Here is a 24467-nt window from a genome sequence, read left to right on the forward strand (position 1 = left end):
CGCATATTAGTCTGCGACATTTTCACATCTATTATTACATCTGTTCCTATCTGTTAAGTTGTTGTGAATGGTTGATTTGATAGCCGTTGGTTTGTTTTAAGTTTATTTGGGAGCTGCTGTGATTTTCTGCCCTGAGGTGCAGCAGAGAGAGCTGAGGTGGGACTTTGAGGTGTGACGTGACGTCTGACAAGCGTTATTTTTGTTCTTTCCTCCAGATTTGGTGACGAGCGATGCTAGTTTCATGACGCTCTGGAATGAGGTCGATTTTTCACTCAAGTCCAACAGCTTGAAAAAGAAGAAAGCTAATAGTCCAATTCTTGCCATTAGTTTTAGTATGAATGCTAACATTCAAATAGGAAGGGAGTGTAAAGATCTAGTTTCTCTTCGGAGTGTTCTATCTTATCTGTTCGTCACCCAGCGGCATCTCGTCCTCATCTGATGACCCACATACTGTATCTACAGCCAGACATTGACTCACTTCCTGATGGGGGGTCTGTCTGCTGCAGCCGCCTATGAATTTTTCATCTTCATGCCCAGTAAATTTCTCCTCCTCCCCTGTTCCCTAAACTGCTTATTATTTCATGCTTCTATCTTTCTCTTTGTTTCTTCACCCCGCTCTGTGTTCCACCTCTCAATATATTTAGTTTCTCCCCGCCATGCTGGCGTTGGATTTTTTTATTATTTAGAGATGGGAAGAAAATCCTCCTCGCTCGGCTGGAACTGAAGTAGATGTCAAGATTTTGAGACAAACGCAGACTGAGGTGTGTCTCACTGTGCGTGTCTGTGTGTGTGTGTGTGTGTGTGTGTGTGTGTGTGTGTGTGTACTTGTGCGCGTGTGTGTGTGTATCTGAACATCGTAGATTCAGTGAGTGAAAAAAAAAAACCCCACCTCAGCAAACACAAAAATGTATGGAGCCTTGTAATGACTTTAAGCGCCCTTTGCCCTTTGACGTTTGGCTGCTGTGTGAATGATGAGCATCTTCAGGGCTTGTTGACCTCCGACCTCTTTCTGTTTACCTCGCAGATGGGAGCGGCGAAGGGGGCACGGGGGAGACGGAGCGAGGGTGAAAATCAATTATTTCTTACAAGTTGAATAATAGATAAAATGAGTGCGTTTGTCAATAATACGGATAAAATTACATTTTCATTTGGACCCACTGCAGGGCCTTTGTGATCTGATTTCTTTTTTTTTTTTTCTTTTTTTTTGGGAGGGGGGGGGCATTCTGGGTGGGGGGAGGTCAGCGAGGGTGATTTATCGACCTGCTGCAGGAAACTAAATTTCAGATGCTGTCTTAAAGGGTCAGAGGCCTTGTTTTACTGAAACCACACAGGAGCTCTTACCTAAGTCTAATCCAGCCACCGAAAAGAGGATAACAATGACACTGTTGTTTGACTTAAATTCACTGTTTATTAACAAGGATTTCTTTGGATGCAGTTTGTTGGGATGCACCAAAATGAGTTTAACATCGCTTCGGCAGACTAATATTTTGTCATGCACTGATGTCTGTAGATGGTGTCTATCTGTTATGTCACATCGATTTAATGTTGTGAAGCTAGTAAACCGAACCGCTTACTTTTAGCGTCAAGGTCGAAAGAAAAATGTCGGCAGTGTTGCAGTCTTGCATCATCTCTGGATCAGCACCATGCTGTTAGTTCTTTTGTAGATCTTGTGAATGTGTTAAACTGCAGCTCGAAATAATATAAAGGCAACAGTTCTCATGATAGTGTTGTAAAAGTAGACTCTGGTGCTTCTGCATGGTTCTTTTTACAACGACCTCCTGAGTCTCCTGGTCCCAACTTCTGGGATTTCAGGGGAGGTCTGTCTGAAATTGTAAGGTGTGCATGTGTGTAAATATATATTTTTTTTTTACTCAGTCACTGAACTGTCACCCATTTGTTTGTCAGCAAAATTTAAATCAGGATGTTTGGTGTATTTCTGTCCCCAATTCAGGTTTTTTTTTTTTTTTTTTTCCCAGAGCCAGATTTTACCAGAAGAGTGTGGAGTAGAAGGGGGGGCGAGTTTACCAAATGCTTAGCACTTAGCCTCAGATTAGGATGTAATTGGATTAAGATCTGATGCTAGCAGTTGCTTGGTTGCCATGGTGCATCAGTATATCAAGAAAAACTCTGTCTATTGGCAAATGTTGACTGGCACGAATGAAGGCTTTAAAAGAATTAGCAGCAGCCTCATCTAATTGTCTTTTTTGTACAACCAAATGCTAAACAAGGCGCCAAGTAACCACTTCTCAACCGCAGTTTACTACGTCTTCAAGCCTTCCCTACTTCTCATCAACTTTTAACTAAATAGGACCTTCATGTACTCAATTGATGATTGGTGATTTGGACGACTTGAATTTCAGATTGGAACCGGAAACTTGTTAGGAGAATGTTTACTGAGACTAAGGGTCATTTTCTTATCCACTTCTATACAATCCAACATCTTTATAGAACCGATGGAGTCGCCCCCTTCTTGGCCATAAAAAAATAATGAAAGTTCAGAGGCCTTAGTTTGACTTGAAAGCTACGTTCTCTTCTCATACAGTCTATGATTAACAGACACATATACACTCAGGCAGCAGGCTGTAGGGCCTCATATACTGTAACATCACTCATCTGAGAAGTGGAGTTTTCCTCCAGCAGCTCTGACTCACTCTGTGATTCTGCAACACACCTGAGAGAAGATGAAATATTTCTCTGAGATGAAGAGAAGCTTCGTCTTCCTCTTTGACTGTGAGCGTCCCTCTGTTTCTGTCTCTCCTTATCTCTCTCTCTCTGTTTGTCTCAGCCGTCTAACACTCACACACTGCAGGGATAAATTATAGATCACCTCCTGCCAGGGGCCATCCATCATTGGTTCTCCTTGACAAACCCGTGCACCCGGACCCGAGGCGAGCGCGCCTGAGCTCTGCCATTGATTCGCGCTTGGTAACAGTAGAAGGGCCACTGTGTTTTTTGAAAATCCATTCAGTGTTTTGTCAATGGAGGTGTGATTAAAGAAGCGAGGTGGAGGAGTTGTTTGTATAAATGAAAGGGTTTGAAAGTGAAATCAAGTCAATGTCAGCGAGCTGAAAGTTCACTGGAGGGAAGGTCTCGTGTCTGTCTTTGTCCTCAGGGCTGCTGCTATGAATGACAAATGTGTCTTTTATGTGACGTGTCAAGGTTAGCTGTTCCTAGAAACATCATTTCCTCATGAACAGCAGCCAATATATTTAAGACAGACGATGAAACAGGCTGAGGAGGAGGATGATGTTGATGTTACAGTTTTAGTGGATTAAAACTGTCCTGAATCCAAAACTAGTTTCCATGAATGGGACTGAAGAACCTGAGCAGGAGAGCTTGGGCCTGCACGCTTTGAAGGGTAAAACTAGGACATATTTAGTCAGTGGTTAAAGTATTGTTTATTGTCTCTTTTTCAGTTCAAATAAGTCTCAGAGCTCTCCAAAACATGTATGTGGAGTTTCTTGTTCTTGTTGATCCTGTATTTGATCATGTCTGTGATCAAATACAGGATCACCCCTCAGAACAGGCTGTTTCTGTGTCTGTAGCTTTAAATATGTAAATGAGATGTGTTCAAAGGGCGCTGGAGGGCTCAAGTTTTAACGTACAGTAAGGGTGAAAGGGATCTTGAAACTCATGATTGGGATTGTTTCACTCGTTTGATTCCCTGTTATCATTTAAATCGGTCCAAAAAATAGAAATAGGGGCGCCGGCAGCCGTGTGGTTCGTCTGTTTCTGTGGGTTCATAGCTACTCTCTACAGCCGGCTGTGGGATGCAGTAACTAACCTGGAAAAAGGGTTTCAGAAAGTGTTGAACAACCTCTGCAGAACTTTACGGTTCAACTATAAACACCTGCTGCAGATTTTTAATGGATGGCATGTCGTCAGTCTGGTTCAGCCAAATATTTGGAACACGCCAAGCATACAGCGAGACTCTGGAAACAAGGATCATACTTAAGTTGTGGTTTGAGTTTTTGTAGTGATTTCTTTATCCTTTTTTTTTTTTTTCCACATTGGATGCTTGGCTTGTCACTTTTTCTGTCATGTGTTGTAACCAACGTTAATTTAACTCACCACAGCCTTTGTTTCCTTAAGGGCAAATCAGCATCACTTTTACAGCTGCCAATTATGTTGTGTTCGTTTGATTTGTTTTTGGAAAAAACATTTGTTACGTGCTGTATGAAAGATGGTATTTTCTATACCACGTTTTCCCTCTGATCAGTGACTGTGACAGCTGCACGCACACACACACACACACACACACACACACACACACACACACACTATGATTTTCTTGAAGCGCACTGCTCACCGTGCAGCAGTAGCTGTCGATCAGATGATTTTTGTTTTGAGATTGAACCACAGGATATTCAGTGTGTGAGTCTTTGAGCTTTAAACCTTCACCCTGGGGAGTGTTCGGCTTGTTTACAGAGAGGAAAAAAATCCCTTTTTTCTCCTCAACTCTTTGCTCTGAGCCTGACATGAAAGGTCACAGTTTCCCTCGTGTCAGTGCAGCTGTGGATATCGTGTCAGCACAGCTCGGGAATGGCTGCGTTCTTATCCAACTCTTGTAAAGTTTGTTGTCTTTGCTCTCTTTTTGCACCCTCATTTATTTGTACTCTCTAACATCTATCTGTCTTTTTTTTGTTGTTTTTGTTTCTGCAGCTCCCAGAGAATGTGAGGAGGATGAGTTTCACTGCCAAAATGGTTACTGTATCCGCAGCCTGTGGCACTGTGACGGTGACAATGACTGTGGCGACAACAGCGATGAACAATGTGGTGGGTGTACATACAAGCCCAAGCAGCATCATTCAGTCACATGGTCTCATAATTATGTTCATATTTTGTTCTGTTCCTTCGAATCTTTCTCAGACATGCGGAAATGTTCCGACAAGGAGTTCCGCTGCACGGACGGCAGCTGTATCGCTGAGCACTGGTACTGTGACGGAGACACGGACTGCAAGGACGGATCCGACGAGGAGAGCTGTCGTAAGTTAGATCGAGTCCTCGACGCAGCTGCTGTGGGTTTGAATCCGCCCGCTGCCCTTTGCTGCATTTCATCGCCTGCTTTCTGCTCCCGACCTTCCCTGTCTCTCTTCTGCTGTGCCGTCTAATAACGGCAAAAAGGCCCCAAAAAAAAACGTAATATAGAAGAGCAAAGATTAAAATCTGGATAATTTAGGCGTCTCTGTCAGTATAAAAAATACTCTCTCTTCGCTTTTGTTTGTTCACTTATTCCTTATAATCTCAACTTAAACTAACCTTTAAAAATCGAAATACATTATACTAAAAACACACATCAAGAGCTCTGAACAGTTTGTTAGTTTTTCAGTTCAAAGCGGACTAACAGCTCCCTCACAGTGAGGTCTGTTCTCTTTATACTGCAGCATCAGGACCCTTAGCTTTAACTGCAACAAGGAGTCAAATCGTGTTAGCAGCCAGCTGCATGTCATCTTAGCCGCAGCGTGTGAGCATGTCCACTGTCCGATCGTCTTTATCCAGAGTGTCCTTTCTGACAGACTCCACCGAGACACAGCGAAGCTTCACAGAGCCTCCGAGAGCTGCGCCATCTTTTCCAGCGTTTTGTTTTAACACGTCCGCATGTTTGTCTGTGCAGCCTCAGATGTGATGGCAGCCACCTGCAGCGTGGAGGAGTTCCAGTGTGCGTATGGCCGCTGCATCCTGGACATCTACCACTGCGACGGAGACGACGACTGCGGAGACTGGTCGGACGAGTCGGACTGCTGTAAGCTGTCAATTATTCACAAACACGTTTCAAAAGCTTCAACATTTACTTCCGATGTTTGTTGACCCCTGAAGTCATCCTGAATGCATTATCAGGTTATGAATTAGAAAAATAAACACCCTCACTTTTAAGGTTCTGAATGCAACCCTCGAGGAAATGAAGTCCTAAACAAAGCAGATTGTCAGTGAGGAGTTTCTGATCCAGCCGCTCCTCTCACTCTCACACGTGGAGATACTTCACAGGATCCTCAGCAGCCCTCCTGGCTCTCACTGAAACTGTCTCATGTAGTCAAAGAAGACAGGTCTCCTTTGGGAGATCCGGCTTCAGTTATGGCTAATAGAGTAGAGTTTGATTTCTTCTCTCCTCCTCCCCTTCTCCACCCCTCCTCCCGCTCCTTCTCAAACTGACAGTGGCATTGTTGTAACATGTGTCCCAAAATAGCGAGTCATCCTCCTCATGTCCTGCAGCACGCTGCAGCAGTTCAGCTGGAGTTCAAAAATTTAATATGGGACAATCTGAAAGTCTGTGTTTAGACTGACATCATTTTAGTGGTAAAAAAAAACAAAACCCAAGCCAGTCAGTTCCAACGTAAACATACCAACATTTAGATCACAGCTCTGACAACACTACGGCTGGCAGGACTCGGAAGACGGCTACGACTCATTTATGATATACAGTACTTGATTTCTGCGTAAAAAGTTTCACTCTTTCTTTAAGGCAAGAAGTGTGTGTGCAGGAGAAGGAGGAAGAAACATCCGTCCTTAAATACAAAATCCTCAGCTCTTCCCAAACCTTGGCTCAATCAGACATCACAATCTGTACTTTTGGAGCTGGCGGCGTAAAGTGTACATGCTGTAAAATATAAACCACTTTGACATTTTGCATTCTCACATACCACTACATCAAGGATTGTCCTTTATAAGTTTTGGCTTACCATATTGGTGTGAAAAAGTTTGTGATACAAAACTGAGGAAAAAAGAGAAATCTTCACACTTCTAAAGCTCACACAGGAAGCATGATGAGGGGATAATCTGCTTTATGTAGAAAAACAAGTTCTCCTTGTGCTTTAAAGGATGCTTCCAGTATTCGACTTCACAAACGGTTGTCTCATCACGCCGTTTTTGTCTCGCCTTCTCGTCCGTGGTTGTCAGATTGAGCTCAGGAACAGCTGCTGTTTGCAGACCTCTGCTTCACAGCGTCTGTCACCACTGGAAACACACTGTCTGTTAGAATTGTTCTCTCACTGTATTTCACACACACACACACACACACACACACGGAGTGAAGCCATGGTCCTGATTAACACACCCGATCGTGTTTCGGCCTCCTCACTCCAGAGACGCTGCACGCTGCTGACAAATCTCTCAGCGTCTCTCTCCTCGTTCCCCTCGTCTCTGATTTCTCAAATGTTCGTTTCGCTCATTGTCTGTAACCGCCAACCTCATCGCCCTCCTTCTCTCTCTCTCTCTCTCTCTCTCTGACACACACATCATGCATGCACGGTGGTTTCCCTCTTTGATGTGTTTATCTGCAGTGCAGATAAGCAGAGTTTCAAGGTTTTTTTTCTGACATTCTTTTGGTCACGTTAGCCGGCTCTGTTTCGCTCTCATCTCCACCCACAGCCCGGGTTTTATTTTTAATTACCGGCCCACTTTTAAGGTGTTAATCTGGGGGGGGGGGGGGGGGGGGGTTAGTTTAGTTTTGGCAATCAAAGCTTTTTCAAAGAAGTGAAGATTGTGATCGTTGTAAAGCCTCCAGTTTGGCATTTCTGCCCAGACATGTAGTTTCTTTGGAGCTGGAAGTAAACACATTTGGCTAACAAGCTGGATATTTATGACTACTTGTTAAAGACAGGCAGTCCTGACCTAAAGTAACCCTTCTTTTTTGTCTTATTTTCCCTTAACTCGTCCCTTTTTTACACAGTGGGCGCCATAATGTGCTTTCGAAGACTTGAAACTTGAGATTGTGACCTTAGACTTACTGACCAAATGTTTACTGAGACTGAGAAATAAAGTAATTTTCTCTCACTTGGAGTTCTCCTTGAAACGATCCGAGTCATCTCTGCTTGCCAACAAAACCAAGCAGGCTCATCTGAAGCTTGTTGCATTGACTTCCCTTTTTGAAACCTGCAGTCTACGGTTGCTTCTCGTTCACGGTCTTACACACAAAGCTCTAAATCCATGACAGGAGATGCTGTATGTTTGTGGTTGGATCAGAAGCGAACAGGGTTCACAGATCAGTCCTCATCCGGTCTGATGTGGAACCAGCTGGGCCTCCATCATGTCCCCGAACATTTCATTTCCTGTTGTCATGTCCTTTTAAGCTGCCCACTTTTCTTTCTCCTTCTAATGCTTTTGACTCATTCATAATGACAATTCAATTTAATGTTTGAAGTCGTCATGTTCAAAAAAAAAAGAACGTTTGCCGGTGTCTTGGCTTCCTGAAACATACAGAAAGTTTGTTGACACACACACACACACACACACACACACACACACACACACACAGAGGAGGAATTCCACAGAGGCGTAAGACGGCCCATCCTCAGACAGCATTCCTTGGCATCGACTTTCCAGACACATGAAGGGTGCTTTGTTAGAGAAGAAGCCTCTCTCTCTCTCTCTCTCTCTCTCTCTCTCCCTCTCTCTTTCTCACTCTCTCTCTCTCTTTCTTATAGGAACACACACACATCAAAACAGTGAAACTTGCATGCCTCGTTACTGCTCGTGAACGCTGATACTGCTCTGGACTTCCGAGCTGAGCAGATGAAAGAGTGTGTGTGTGTGTGTGTGTGTGTGTTTCTGTGTGGGTGAATCACTTGAATGTGTGTGTGTGGGCGTCTGTGTGTACGTCGGTGGCGTCCCACGCTGATCTCTCCTTTCTCTCTCTTATCGCTCTCTCTCTCTGTGGGAGAGCCACCTGCTGTTTTGATCATCTCTCTCTTCTCTCACTGAGCTGATAAGGCTGCACCGAGCTCCAAAACATCTCTCCTTTTTTTTTCTTTTTTCTTTGCATTCCCTCGCTTGTCATTTTGCTCATCCCATATCTCATGCCCACTGTGGCTTTGATTGGAGCCGACTCGTGCTGTCAGGAGGAAACGTGTCAAAAGAAATCCACACACAGCGTGCACTTTAACATACACACACACACACACACACACACACACACACTCACACACACTCTGGATTTAAGATGCTTACGTTTGATTCAGCTTTAATCTTCCCGTCCACCTCGGTCCTCATCTGCTGCCAGTTCCAGCTTCTCTTTGATGTGATCAGATGTTGAGCGCTGGTGGGAGAGTGAAAGGTGGGACAGCTTCGGTGCCGAGTCAGAGATGATCACAAGGTCGCTAAAAAACAAACAGAAACAGCTAATGTTTAAAGGAAAGATATGAAACACTGTTTTTTTTTTTTCTCCTCCTGTTTTAAGATCTCTTTGAGACAGGGATCAGAGAGGGCAGCAAACTGAAGATCTCATAACGCTTACTTACTTACCCATGTGGACAAATTATTTTCTAAAGTAGAGATACAAACCAGATCTGAACAGACCCTAAGGATAAATGGACCCAATCCAAAATGTGGTTGACCCTGAACAGACCCTTATAGAAAGAGCAGACCATCATTGGCAGCAGCACAAGTGAGCCAGTGAACGAGCAACCGCAGTCTATAAGAATAAATACCCAAACATCTCACTGGTTTTTTTCTGGACTTGAAGTTCAGCTTCCAGAGAATTCAGTTTTTACTTGATGTAGACGAAACACAAAATACTGATCTGCTCTAAACCGTGAGGAAGACGAAGATATTAAGATGGACATTTCTGTGGACGGCCTTGCTTCACAGCATGTTGTAGCTTCAGCTTAATGTGAAAAGGATAGGGAACACACCTGAGAGCCCTGAGAACGAACATTTGCATCTTGTTTTTATATCACCTGTAAGCGAGGTTCTGAACCACAGGTTAAAAATAAATGATGAACTCTGTACCTCAAACTTAGATTTTTTTTCCAGATGATAAAATCCGAGCTGCGGTCTGGTCTTTGGTTGTGACATTTCTGATGTCATTCATGTGTGCGTAGCTTCCCACCAGCCGTGCAGATCAGTTGAATTCATGTGCAGCAGCGGGATGTGCATCAACGCTGGCTGGAGGTGTGACGGCGAATACGACTGTGACGACCAATCAGACGAGAAGAACTGCAGTAAGTAGGGTTACCTTGAACACCTCTCGTTGCTGTGCAGATTGTGCATTTACAAATACGTATCTACCCAGAGTATCTACTCTGCTTTTTGAATCATTCCAGCATGTGACTGTTTGTATATCTGTGTGTTATCTTACTTCCTGTTTGTGTTTGCAAACGAACCGATCCCCCCCCCCCCTGAATGTCTCGGAGGACCTGCTTCATGACTGAATGAATCAAATGTGTGTTTTCTGTTTCCTGCAGCCACGTCCATGTGCACGGCTGACCAGTTCCGCTGCGGGACTGGACGCTGTGTCCGGTTGTCATGGAGATGTGACGGAGAGGATGACTGCTCTGACCGCAGTGATGAAGAGGGCTGTGAGAAAACTGGTACGACCGTGCTCATTGCCTTGATTTTTAGAGGCTAAATATAGCACAGGCTTCAGTTGTAGTCATGACAACAGCTCAGAACAGCCTGCCATTGCTGACAAATTCACTTTTCATCTGTCTATTATTGAGAACCACTGTTGCGTTAAATGAAAAACTAATAAGAACCCCTTTTTTTTATTCTTCATAGAGGTGTTGATGTTGTTGTGTCATGTTTTGGTAACAAGAGTTTAGTAAGTGACGGGCAGAAGAGGAGATGAAGAGTTACTGCTATCTTCATACTGCTTGTATTATATTATCTTAGACACGACTCGGAGAGTGTAGATCAAATCTCCGATCACTGACGCTTCATTGTTTCATGGGACAAGTTGCAGGAAGGATTTCTCTGTTGTATTCCTCGTGTTCCTCGCCCGCTGAGGCGGAGGTCAGAGTGAGTGAGGACGGTGGTGGCTGGGCGTCAGGGACGTTGAAGGTGGGGGGGGGAGCTTCCATAAAGAAACAGTTGGGTCTAGTCCTCCAAGCTGGAAGCTCGGGTTGGAATCCGACCTGTGACTCCTTTTCCAGAATGCCATTCCTCCTCTCTCTCTCTCTCTCTCTCTCTCTTTCTGTCCCTCTCCCTCTCCCTCTCTCTCTCTCTCTCTCTCTCTCTTCTCTCTCTCTCTCTCTCTCTCTCTCTCTCTCTCTCTCTCTCTCTCTCTCTTTCTCTCCCTCTCCCTCTCCCTCTCTCTCTCTCTCTCTCTCTTTCTCTCTCTCCCTCTCTCTCTCTTTCTCTCTCTCTCTCTCTTTCTCTCTCTCTCTCTCTCTCTCTCTCTCTCTCTCTCTCTGTGATTTCCAACTCTTCCTGCTGTATCTCTACAATAAAGAAGGCACAAACTGTCCCAAAAAAAGAAGAAGAAAAAAGATTGGAATATGTTTGGCTGCAGTAAATAAACAACAAAGATATTCAAACTCCACTCTCGATTCCTTGGTTGTCTCACGGATTCTGTCTTTCCACCTCCTCACAGAGAGCCCTCCATGTGCTCCTGATCAGTTCCAGTGTGGGAACAGACGCTGCATTGGTCAGAGAAAAGTGTGCAACGAGGTCAATGACTGCGGAGACTGGACGGACGAGCACCCACATCATGACTGCCGTGAGTAGATTTATCCCAATCTGTACAGCTGTGTGAAGGTTAGGTCTGTCGCTCGGCACATCTCTCCTCTCCAAGGAACAGAATCTGAACATGTACTGTTCACTCTCACACTTCAATACAGGCTCTAATCTTAGGGTTTGAATGTAAATAAAGAGGAGGAGAAATTAGAAATCCGTGTGTTAAAATGTCTTAGCATGCCCCAGACTCGGCTGGCTTCCTGTGGGGATAAAGTACTTTGAGGCTTTGACAGCAGATGAGTCAGATATTTCCTCCAGCCTGCGCTCGTGTTTTCACTGAATCAGCATGCTGTGTTTATGTTCCCGTCATGTTTCTGCGTGGCGTGCAGGTCCACGTTCCAGCGAGGGCAACTGTAACCAGAATAACGGAGGCTGCTCCCAGAAGTGTCAGATGGTCCGAGGGCTGGTCCAGTGCACCTGTCACACTGGATACCGGCTGATGGACGACGGCAAAGCCTGCCAGGGTACGTCTGTGTGTGTGTGTGTGTGTGTGTGTGTGTCCATCACAATCGCACATCAATGTCTGCACTGTAAGTGAGCAGGCCGGGAGTGTTAATATTCATGACCTCTGCATAGTTTCACCACTTGGCAGTGGCTTCCTTGTGTTCAACACGCAAAAAGCCTCATTAACTTTTTAATGCTTCTCCTTGCTGCTATTTTCTGCTACTTGGGAGATTTCATGTTCACTCTTTTATTTCACAAAGTTATTTTCAAGGAAAAATAAGAAACAGATGTTCTAAATACAGTGAATAAGAGTTGCGTTATTAAGTTTCCAAAATGAACAGTGTGCATTAGAGGTCATGGAGAATCAAGCCATGAAAACTCCTCCATCAAAGTCCAACCTTTACTTTTCTACTCGGGCTAACGGTTGGTTTGCTGTTAGCCTGGCAAACGTGCAGCCGTGTGGGGGTGCGGCCTACTTCTCTGGTCCAAACAGATCCAGACCATTCAGGACAAACTGGCTGCTGCATTGTTGTCGGAGAAGCAGCACTTCAACCTGGCATGTTTCCTTCATGTCTCTGATCAGATAGTAAGGTCCCTTTATGATTCATTTCAGAGGATATCTTTCATATTGCTCCTTTAATTTGGCCTCCAATAACTTCGCTGAGTATTTGATTGCACGCTGAGTCGTCATTTTGTCAGCAGCAGATTTCCTTAAAGTATGAATTTCAAAAGAACTTCATGGTAAATACGATGCGGGTTTGAAAAGCTTGATGATTGATTGTGTGGCCACAAAGGGAAAGCTGCACCAATGCAACATTTTTGAAGGCTGAATATGATCCATTGGATATTTGTTTCAAGGGTTTGGTTCAAGGTCAAAAATTGATTTATAAAGTATGGGGTGCAATAGGATCTTAAGATCTGAATGGGATTCTAAAGTGTGAATGCATTCAGCCACCTCTGCTCACCTCATTCTGTGATGTGCATCTACTGTTCACCCTTCACGACTTTGACTGGAATACCTTTCTGTCCCCTCACCTCTGTCTTTTTTCTGTTCTGTTCCAGATGTGGACGAGTGTGCTGAAGAAGGCTACTGCAGCCAGGGCTGTACCAACGCGGAGGGGGGGTTCCAGTGCTGGTGCGTTCAGGGCTACGAGCTTCGTCCTGACAAGCGCAGCTGCAAAGCTCTGGGTAAGAAACCACTGTACTGTATTTCAACCTTGACATGTGACCGCAGAGAGTCGGCGGGGTTTGACCTCCAATGAAAACACGGTTGCATGGTGTTTATACTTGCCGCTGCAGTAACTGTATCCAGCCCTTCTGCCCCCGGGATCTTGGACTCTGTATGAGGCAGGCTCAGTTGGAGCGTCTGGACTAGATTTAGATATGCAGGGTAGGTAGAGTGCAGCGCGGGTACATCAGCCCATCAATCTGCTGCAGTAGAGAGTTAAACTCGGGTCAGGACCGCATGTCAGGCAGTCGCCAGGACCCAGACCTTCACCTCCTGTGAGATTAATGCTCGCCGTTATTAAAAGTGACCATCGACCCTTCCTCCAACTTTCTTTTTCATCTCTTTTCTCTTTTGTTACCATCCAACTTTCACTTGACATTAGCCCACAGACTTAAAAAATGGCAACCTCTGCACTTTTCACTGGTTATCAAATGATTATTTTTTTCGTTCTAGAACGTGGCATTTTGGCGTCACAATCTTATTTTTTGCAACCAGCAGACATCATATTTGTATGAGAAGGTCGAAGAGGACTTTAATTTAGTAATTTAGACCAAAAAATCAATAGAGAAATCTTAACTTGGGTCATAAATCAACTAAAAGGAAGGCTGATAACTCTATTTTTGCAGTCAGTAAAGTCACCCTCTGCTGGCCATTAAAAACAATGCAAGTTCAAGACATTGAACTTCACCTTTAAGAGTCTACGTTCATTTCTTATATATAAAGTCTATGCTTCCCTTCCCAGTTTTCCAGTTTGTAATATGCAGCCCCCTTAACCTCTCTCCGGCCCCCTTCAGGTCCAGAGCCGGTGCTGCTTTTCGCCAACCGTATCGACATCCGTCAAGTTTTGCCGCATCGCTCTGAGTACACCCTGCTGCTCAACAATCTGGAGAACGCCATCGCCCTGGACTTTCACCACGACCGTGAGCTGGTCTTCTGGTCAGACGTGACTCTGGACCGCATCATGAAGGCCAACCTTAACGGCTCCAACGTGGAGGAGGTGGTCTCCACCGGTCTGGAGAGCCCAGGTTGGTACAGCGGCCAAGGTTCAAATCTAGGACAACAGAGTCATTTATCTTTCATCCAATTCATTAAAGTTGGCGGCTTTCTGTTCAGCGCTCACCCACTCCATCCATCACCACGGTCATTTAGAAGAGTCAGCAGGATGACATCAGTATTTTGAAAACTCAGAAACCCTTGTTCTCTCTCTCTCTCTCTCTCTCTCTCTGTCTCTCTCTCTCTCTCTCTCTCTCTCTCTCTCTCTCTGTCTAGATTAGGGTCTAATTGGAGTTTTTTTTTTCTTTCTCTCCGTCAGGTGGACTGGCCATAGACTGGATCCATGACAAGCTGTACTGGACAGACTCGGGAACATCCCGTATCGAGGTTGCCAACCTGGACGGATCGCAACGCAAGGTGCTCCTGTGGCAGAACATGGAGAAGCCCAGAGCCATCGCATTACATCCCATCGAGGGGTACGAATCCAAACACACACACATGCACACGCACACATGCACACGCACTGACACACTGTGTATTCTCCAAGACAGATTGTTCCAAACTTCCACACTCTCATATATACATATCCCCTCTGGATGTGTCCCAGTTGTAGTGTAGCAGCAGAGCTGGGATTAAAGTTTGGCAGCACAGCAGTGCCCACAGGCGAGCATCTGTGTGGAACAAGGCTTTCATGACAGGGAAAGACGTTTGTTTCCTACTCGGCAGCCGAGGAAGGACAGCTTTGGATGAAGCCCCGGAGAATTTTTAAGCTACAAAACTCATTGAGCTTATTATGTAGCTCATTTGCATGGGATAATTGAAAACTATCTAAAAAAGTGTCTCTACCCTCCGAGGCCGGTCGCAGCAGATGAGCGGTGATATGGAGGACGGGAAAGTGGAACGCAGAGGACACACATTTGTTTTTTTTTTCAGTCATCTGGTGTGTCGTTAATACTGACATCGGTCCGTTTGGAAAAAAAACAACAAAATAAGACACAAGTCCACTTAACGTGACGCTCCCATTGCAGGAAGATCTACTGGACAGACTGGGGCAACACGCCTCGCATCGAGTATGCAAACATGGACGGCTCCAACCGGCGGGTCATCGCAGACACACACCTGTTCTGGCCCAATGGACTCACCATCGACTACGCCGGCCGCCGGATGTACTGGGTGGACGCCAAACATCATGTCATAGAGAAGGCCGACCTGGACGGACGCAACCGCAAGGCCGTCATCAGCCACGGTGAGCTACTGCCTGATCTTTGTCTATTTCAGTGACATCAACAGCTCGCTTCAACTGAGTTTCATTTTGGTAAAAATGAGATTGGAAGCATTATTTAAGAAACCTGCTTAGATTTGGTATTTTGTATTCATTTCAAAGAGAACGCTGTCGAGGAGCTGTCCTGCTTTGTACCCTGATTAACGGGCTTATTTTGTGCTTTTATGCCAGTTTGAAGTCGGGCCTTAAAAACAGTACGACGGAACAGTTCTTTAGATGGTTGATCAGACTCGCATCGGTGTCCGTTCATCCAAGCAGCTCACTCTTGCTGTTTCTTTGACAACACATGCTCCATAGCTATCAGATACCGTTTTAATGAGGCCCTATTTTCACACATCTGGACTCTCTCACAGGCCTTCCTTTCTCTAAACTCTTTGCACGTCAATCAAAACAAGTTATTAAACACTTTACTTTACTGTGGAATTATACGTTTCTAACACTAACAGTGACCCCTAACTGTCTACCTGCTTCTTCAGCCTCATTTGTCCCCTTTGCTTTGATGAACATGCACTGAACTTCGATGGCCTATCGGCCACTGATGTGGTTTGATAAAATACCAAGAAGCTGGTTGGAAGATTTGCTGTTGCGAGGATCCCCGACTGAAGTGGGGATTTCTGATTGCTGATGTTTCTGTTGACAGAGAACTGTCCAGGTTCTTTTCTGATAAAGTGAAAAAAGAGAGTGTTGAAGCACATCCGTGGCGATAAAGAGTGAGAAGAGAGACTACGTCAGAGGTGTGTGTGTGTGTGTGTGTGTGCGCCATCAGCCCTGTGAGCTCTCCTTAATGATGTGTGCTCTCAGGATAAAAGGCTGTAATTGGCCCTGTCCTTTCTCCACAGCCTCTGTTTGCTCAGACAACACACAGGACAAATGGGACGAGTGTGTGCGTGTGTATGTGTAAGCGAGCGAGTGTGTGTGTGTGTGTGTGTGTGTGTGTGTGTGTGTGTGTGTGTGTGTGCATAGTTACATTCAGAGCTGCTGTGCCCTGGAATGTTAACGACTGTCTATCTCCCTTCACCTATAGCTCTCTGAGTGTGTGTGTGTGTGTGTGCTCGCTGGATGTGTGCCAGCTCCTTTGTCACTGGAGCTGGACAGGGGGGCGGCTGTTACGGATAACACCGCTATCCATTCTGCACACCTGTGCACCTGAGGCGGGCGACGGGAAGAGGAGGTGTTCGGTTTGTTTTCTCTGTGTGTGTGTGTGTGTGTGTGTGTGTGTGTGTGTGTGTGTGTGTGTGTGAGTGTGTGTGTGGATGTGATATAAAGTATATCTGCCTGAGGAAAGTACTAGCATAGTGCAATGATGAAAGGAAGCGATGCCCCCTTGTGGACAACCACTGAGCCCACAGGACATGAAGCTTAAAGGTCATCTATTAGACATTATGGTGCTCCTTTACTAAGTGCAGTTCAGTTCATTTCAGTTTTAACCGTCCAGACTAATTGAGATGTCTTCTTTGAAGACTTGGTGTTGTAATTCTCTGAGGAAGACTTTATCCTACTTTATCCAAACCAGGGAGGGCTTTAACCCCGGGGAGCTTGAACACGAAGCATCTCCTGTCAATCTGCCCAAATGTTCTGGGACTTTTGAGTAGTTATAGAGCAAGTTCATGGTCACTCCTAAAGCTCCTTTAAGGAGTTTTTGGCTGATTATAAATCAGTTAATCAGTTAATATTTACAGTTTATAGACGAGATCAGCAACAATGTGTAATGATTAGCTTTGAATCTAAAGTCATTCACAATAATTTAATCCCATTCTGAACAAGTGCATTGAAGATTTACTGGTAAAAAAATATATATATACCGGTATATATATATATATATATATATATATATATGTCCTTTACAAAAGTTAAATATAAAAAGTGTGTTTTCATTTTCTTGTATGAGGATACACAAACTAAGGGACAGCTGATCACGCTGTTTAACTCCATGATGTGTGCAGAGGACACAACCTGCTTTCCAGTTTTCCTCTAAAAATGTTTTTTTAAAGGCCTATACTTCAAGAAAAGAGCAGTGCCTCCTACTCATATGGTTTTTAAAGCGTGAACAAATCCACCAAACTCAAAGATGAACGTCATTCAAGAAGGAGAACCATTTAAGATCAACTGCTCAACTTTTTCTGCATCACAGTCCCTCACACTGTAAGCTGAGCAGCTCTCCATCCAGCTGGAGGCGCCGCTGTGTCGCTGATGACCCGCAGAAAGAGAGTGTGACAGATTCAGCCGAGGCGTGAAAGGACAGGGAGGTGCCACATGCAGATTAAAGCGGACGTTACTGTGAAGGCTGGGTGGGACGTTTGATGCCCTGTCGGCCTGCAGCTGCTCCCCCAGCTGTCCCGGAAAAAAAAAAGGAGCAGGCGGGTGGGGGGCACGACGTGGGGTGGGAGAGCAGTGACGACAAGGGAGAAGGTGACCGTATCAAAACCAGGCGCCTCATGGCTTTAGATGACTCTGAGGAGGGAAGAGGGCGCACTGTTGTCCCCCTCATGTCAGGATGAGATCAGAGAACACACACGCATACTCAGTTTCACCTTACACACACCTGGAGCCGGCTGAGGAATATCTTCTTATTTGCTTTTCTCACTTCAATGATTACTCTGTACCTGTTGTATATACTGCTCGACACATTACTTCACCACTTTTGCTTTTGATTGAAATACATTTTACTACTTCATGAAACTTAATCTATCATGTATTTCAGAGAAGCTCCGATGGGGATGCTTGATTCGAGAAGCCAGCTGTGGTAGGAAATGAAGTTGAATGTGTTTTACTGAAGTGGAATCCGAACAGAATAATGAATCTGCTCTTAAAGATGTTTTGGTGAAGCTCTTGTGCAGCATTGGTAATGTGTGATATGTGTTGTGTTGTTTTGTGCTGGTGTGTGCCTTTCTGTTTCTATGGGGACGTGTTTTTATTTGATTCACTGATTGGCAGTGGATGCAGCTGAATGTTTGGCAGCAGTTTAAGTCGAAGACAAATTTCCCAAAGGGGACAATAAAGTGTATCATATATCGTATCGTATGAGGTCATATACTAACATGATGTACTGTATCACATCGTATGGTTACGTCTCGTATCGTAAGGGATACGCAACATAAAGTAAAAGATTGTATCATAACATATCATAAACAATGGCCAGCCCTATTTACAGTATTACTCTCTGCTCAGGAGCCATTAGTGAGGGGTGTAAAGAAAAATAAAGTCACCCGTTAGTAATACAGACCATCGTCATGGAATCAAAATAAAATACACAAGATTAAAAGTCAAGTCAGAGCCACAAACCCGGCTTACAATGCTGAAATTCACAAGTTATGTTACGTTAACATCGGAGCCGATGTCTGCCCATGTCTTCATGTTTCCCATCTCATCAATCAAGCACAGTCGATTATTAGATCATTAAACAAACCGCACATTACTTCGATCCTCCTCAACCTGTTTGACTTTCTATTCAACTCCACCAACTCCCCGTGCTGATATCCATACACCACTCCTAAAATGATCTACTTCGTATGTGTGACACTGATTTGAGGACAGGACACATTGACTCAAGGCAAACTAAATTACAATCTGTTATTAGTTGATAATACAAATGTAGATTAAATTGAGAAGGATTTAGGAATAGATTTTTGTTCAGGGCTCTCAGGATTTTTCTGCAGGATTTTTGTGAAAAAGAGTTTTTTTTTTTGATAAAGGTTAAATAAAAAATGAATAACATTTAAATATGATAAACTTTTGCCAATTGGGCTTAAACTCACACACACACACACATGCATGCAAACCATGACTGTAATCCTCATGGCTCATTATTATTCTGGTCTCTCTCCAGTTTTAGCCATTTACCACTTGACATTTATGCCAGCTATAAAACACTATCATTAAATGAGCAGCTCTGTTTTAAAAGCTCTGCGCCTGCAACCCCCGCCACACCCCCTACCACCGCCGCCGCCACCACCACCACCACCACAGCTCTGTGTAGCTGCAGAAATCACTTTTTCCATCCATTGGGCACTCTCATTTTACTGGCTGTGCAGCTACTTGACGGGAGGAGGATTAAGCTGGAAAGAGAAAAAGGACGTTAATTTGCATGAGTGCGGAGGAGTCACCCTGAACAGATGTTCCCAATGGAGACAAATCTGCGAGGAGTTCCCTGCAACACATGTTAGCGTTTAGGCTACGCTTCCACTGTTATGGGCTGTAAACTCTGGTGCAAACAGCTCTCGGCACAAGTCAACAAATTGTACAGAGATAAAAGTAGTCGCAGTATCGAACTCTTAATGCACTATTTGAATGAAGCTAAACACATTCTTGCTCTAATCTTTGGCATATAAAAGATATAGTTTATGCACATTTTAATCTGCCACAATGAAACTTTGGTTTTTGTATGTTGTCTGTTTTCATATCGATTGTTTCCAGCCGATGAAAGGTCAGTTATTCTAACGTTTTACTTTTATGGTTCCTCATTTCAAACCAAAAGTAAGAGAGATCCAGCTGTGAATACTACCCACACTTCTACTCTTTCCATTTCGCCTCATGGTAAAAAAAAAATCACATTCATCACAACATTATCCAGGAGATATACATCCAAGATATACAACTGACCTTCAGAAAAAAATCTTCCATTAAAAAAGTTTTAGTTTAAGGGGCGCCGGCAATCCCAACATTGTACAGAAGCCATTGACTTCCAATTGGGCGTCACAAGTTTGAATCCGACATGTGGCTCCTTTCCTGCACGTAATGCCCCTGTCTCTCTCTCTCTCTCTCTCTCTCTCTCTCTCTCTCTCTCTCTCTCTCTCTCTCTGACTGACTCTTTTCACTGTCCTGCCTCTATATAAAGACATAAAAATCCCCCAAAAAATAAACCTAAAAAAAACAGGGTTTGTTAGGGTTTGTTTAGTTCTCCAAAGTAAAATGAAATAAATAAAATGACGTCAGAGAACACAACAAGAGCCCGACAGTATTGAGCCTCTTTTAATCAGTCTGACCCAGTTTAAGGGCTGTTCTCGATCTTCCCTTCAGATTGTGGAAGGAAAAATTACATTACTTTGAGGAAACGGTTGGTGTGTTTCTGCTTTTTGGGCGCCCTGGCCACAGCTCAAGCCGCTCCAGGCCAATGAGAGGCAGGGTAATTGAAAGCAGCTCTAAATGGAGACGATATGACATCAGCCGAGCCCACAGCCGTGAATGTGGAGCATGTTTGGAGAGCGTTGCTGGAACGTGCCAAACACAGCATTTGTTCTTCCATCTTTACAGATTGAAACATCCACACGAAGCTCATAGACTCATTATTTCTCTACTCATTATCAACGTATCCAACTCAACGCCTGCAGTTGTTTACTCTCCTTTAAAGAACAGCTGTTTTTCATGAGAAATGGTGTCGGCTTGATCGTGTTTTTATTGCCCGTTTTTTTATTCCCCCCCGCCTCTCTTAAGTCGTTGTTTCCCTCTCTTTTCAGGCCTGCCCCACCCGTTTGCTATCACCGTGTTTGAGGACAGCCTTTACTGGACCGACTGGCACACCAAGAGCATCAACAGTGCCAACAAGTTCACGGGCAAGAACCAGGAGATCATTCGCAACAAGCTGCACTTCCCCATGGACATCCACACCCTGCACCCCCAGAGGCAGCCCGCAGGTCAGTGCCGGCCTCAAGCCAAATGCATTTACTGTATGTTTGTTGAAACCAAGCAGTGAAACGTCTTATAGGAAAATTAAGGGCAGCACATGTGCATCGTGTTACAATAAGGTGAAAGTGTAAAGTTGAATCTTTTTTTTACTGTTTCAAACACTACTACGGGTTTTTAGGGAGTTATAAAAAGCTGCAGGCTGTTATTGTCTTCATTGTAGGGAAATGACAGCAAGGGCAATAAAAAACATCCCAAAGGAATAGTTAATGCATCAATTAAATCCAGTTGGTTCGGAAACAGCCAGAAACACTGAGTTATTATGATTGTTGTGTTTAAAGTTACATACAGTATATAGAGATCATTAGTACAAACCTTTTTCTTGTTTCTGAGGTTACAACGAAAGCCTGGACAGCACTGAACAGTAACTGGGCACGGCAGAGATATTACAGTGCCCATAACTTCAAACCAATCAATCGTTTACCTTTTATTGAATAGGACAGCTGAAGAGAGAAAGGAAATGATTGGAGGAGAGAGTGTGGGATGAAATGCAGCAAAGAGCTGAAGTTTGGATTCAAACCCACGGCCGCTGTGACGAGGAATATAGCCTCTGTAGACGGGGCATTTGACATAACCGCTAGGCTAACAGCATCCCAGACAAACTTCAAATTGTTTTCATAATGTCCCTTCATAGTCAATTCTCTTGTTAGTCAAGATGTGATCCATTCATAGTTCATATTCTTGACGATTATACAACCAGAGCAAGAAGAGAGGAGAGTGTTCAAATAAAAAAAAAAACCTCTTTTTCTAGAGTGTCAAAGCAGAGAGGCTAAGTGGGGATTCAAAATGTGTCATTTGTTTGTTTTTTACTAAAAAGAATATTCCAGATCATTGACTCGTTTTTTTTTTTTCCATCTTTCCTGAAGGTGGCAGGAACCGCTGTGGCACAAACAACGGAGGCTGCAGCCACCTGTGTCTCCCCAGCAACAAGACCTTCACCTGCGCCTGTCCCACCGGCTTCAAGAAGGTGGACACCTACAACTGTGCTGACGGTCAGTCCCTTTGCTTTCACATTTGTCATAGTTGAGTTAATGTGAGATGTTTATTTTGTGAAATCAAAACAATTTTTTAGCATGTTATCACCTGACTTTAGGATACAGTTAAATATTTGATGTAGACTGAGATCTGAGAGTTGTCTGTGTGTCCGTGCTGTTTTGCTGTGTTCACTGTTCACCCCACTGTTAAATCTAGAAGACTGACAGAAGACCTTTGGTCTTTAATCAGGTCTTGACAAGTTCCTGCTTTTTGCCCGAAGGACGGACATCCGACGAGTCAGCTTCGACACAGAGGACATGTCGGATGACGTCATCCCTCTGGCTGACGTTCGCAATGCCGTGGCTCTGGACTGGGACGCCAAAGACGGCTACATCTACTGGACGGACGTCACCACTGACTCCATCAACAGAGCGCTGTGGAACGGCAGCAAGCAGGAGGTCAGTGACATCTGTTGTCCGACTTCATTCATGAAATCTGTTTTTAAAAGACGTGCAGCAATGAAGACAGCAGCGTTTAGGTTTATGCAATACTGCCATCTACTGGCTTCAATTTGAAAGTACTTTAAATGCCTCCTGGAAGACCCTGTAGTTTTACAGTTCAGTTGCTGTGAATGAGATTCTGCTCACTTTGCTGTAACTTGGCGAAGAAGAAAAAACAAAAAAAAAGTTTATGCACACTTAATACTGCTGTCCAAAAAGCAGAGTCTAATGAGATTTCCTCAAAGCAGACACTGATCTTAGTTTACCCTGTGTTTAAAGGTTGTTGTGGACACCAGTCTGGAGAGCCCTGCAGGTTTGGCGATTGACTGGGTGACCAGCAAACTCTACTGGACCGATGCAGGTAAACAGCTCCATCCACTAATTGTCATATAACGTTGTATTATGTACAGACACCTGCATCACTGTGAGCTCCTGGATTTCAAACAGTCAGGGCGCTTCTTTTGTGTCTCAGGTACGGATCGTATCGAGGTTTCAAATGCAGATGGTAGCATGCGAACCGTCCTGATATGGGAGAACCTGGACCGGCCCAGGGACATTGTTGTTGACCCGATAGGAGGGTGAGTTTACAAACTTTTAAGAAGTCTTCTATGAACTTGAACCGTCAGTGGTGCTCTTATTCCTTCTCATTGGTGTTTTTCTCTCTACACAGGTTCATGTACTGGACTGACTGGGGAGCCAACCCAAAGATCGAGCGTGCAGGGATGGACGCATCCAGTCGCATCGTTATAATTTCGTCCAATCTGACGTGGCCAAACGGGCTCGCCATCGACTACGAGACCAAGCGCCTCTACTGGGCCGATGCCGGCATGAAGACTATTGAATTTGGCAACTTCGATGGTTCAGACCGACAGGTGAATGCATTGTCCACTGATATAATCTCAGATTAAGTCTCACAAAGTTGATTGTAATTTTGTAATATCTCAAGTGCATTCTTTGTCATTTGATAAATCTATGTTTGTCGGGGGTTTTTTCTGTTTGTTTTTTTATTATTTAAAAAAAGAACCTCATACCCAAATGTCTTGTTTGAAACTCACCAGAGTTTGAAACTCTCACCAAACCTTTACTGCCGTCTTTTCCCGCAGGTTTTGATTGGCAGCCAGCTTCCTCACCCCTTCGGCTTGACCGTCCACCTGGACAAGCTGTACTGGACTGACTGGCAGTCGAAGAGCATCCAGAGTGCTGATAAACTCACCGGTTTGGGCCGACACACACTGGCTGAAAACCTGGAGAATCTCATGGACATCCACATGTTCCACAAGCTTCGTGAGACAGGTCTGTGTCATCCCAAAACTTCCCAAAAAAACCCCCCAAAAATGCCCCTATGAACTCGCATGTTTAGGATCACGGATTTGCACCACAATATTCAAAAAGGCGACAAGTCCATGTATTCATAGAGCTCCTTGAAAAGCACTCTTGCTGCAGTTTCCCCATTTACTCAGATCTGACTCCATGAGCTTTACTGAACTCAGTCGACTGTTTGAGAAAGCAGCCGCAAACTATTCAACTGAGTGATTGGATAGACTCTTTGATTTGTTGGCCTGTTGTTTTAATCCAGTCCATTTCCAATCTCTGCCTCTTTTCTGCCCCCCAAAAAGAGTAACTAGCCAACCTGAGTCCAATTTTTCTCTGTTTCCTTCAACAGTGCAAAACCCGTGTGCTGTGAACAATGGCGGCTGCAGCCACCTCTGTCTGCTGGCTCCTGCTCCCAAAGCCTCCAGCTGTGCCTGTCCCACCGGGATCAACCTGCAGAGTGATGGAAAGACCTGCACACCTGGTATGATCATGACCTCCAATCTGAAATGGATGTCGTGCTCTGTATTTGTTTCTACTGTTCCCCGAGGTCTTATCAGGATAAACAGACAATGATGGCCTAAAATGAAAGTCAGACTGTGTCTTT

The 24467-nt window shown here is 44.4% G+C and overlaps 1 protein-coding gene across 1 annotated transcript in view; it reads left to right on the forward strand.

The window, feature by feature from the left end:
- lrp4 (low density lipoprotein receptor-related protein 4) overlaps positions 1 to 24467 on the forward strand; it is a 106760-nt gene that overhangs the window by 69479 nt on the left and 12814 nt on the right. The window contains 19 exon segments of the mRNA XM_079340416.1: positions 4663 to 4776; positions 4870 to 4986; positions 5615 to 5743; positions 9816 to 9935; positions 10179 to 10304; positions 11306 to 11431; positions 11778 to 11912; positions 12955 to 13080; positions 13915 to 14145; positions 14433 to 14589; positions 15142 to 15359; positions 20849 to 21025; positions 21941 to 22066; positions 22299 to 22507; positions 22829 to 22910; positions 23022 to 23127; positions 23220 to 23421; positions 23653 to 23842; positions 24213 to 24344. Of these exon segments, the coding sequence (XP_079196542.1) occupies positions 4663 to 4776; positions 4870 to 4986; positions 5615 to 5743; positions 9816 to 9935; positions 10179 to 10304; positions 11306 to 11431; positions 11778 to 11912; positions 12955 to 13080; positions 13915 to 14145; positions 14433 to 14589; positions 15142 to 15359; positions 20849 to 21025; positions 21941 to 22066; positions 22299 to 22507; positions 22829 to 22910; positions 23022 to 23127; positions 23220 to 23421; positions 23653 to 23842; positions 24213 to 24344 (2823 nt within the window).

The sequence above is a fragment of the Symphodus melops genome (genome assembly GCF_947650265.1).
Source record: "Symphodus melops genome assembly, chromosome: 3".
In the NCBI taxonomy this organism is placed as follows: Eukaryota; Metazoa; Chordata; class Actinopteri; order Labriformes; family Labridae; genus Symphodus; species Symphodus melops.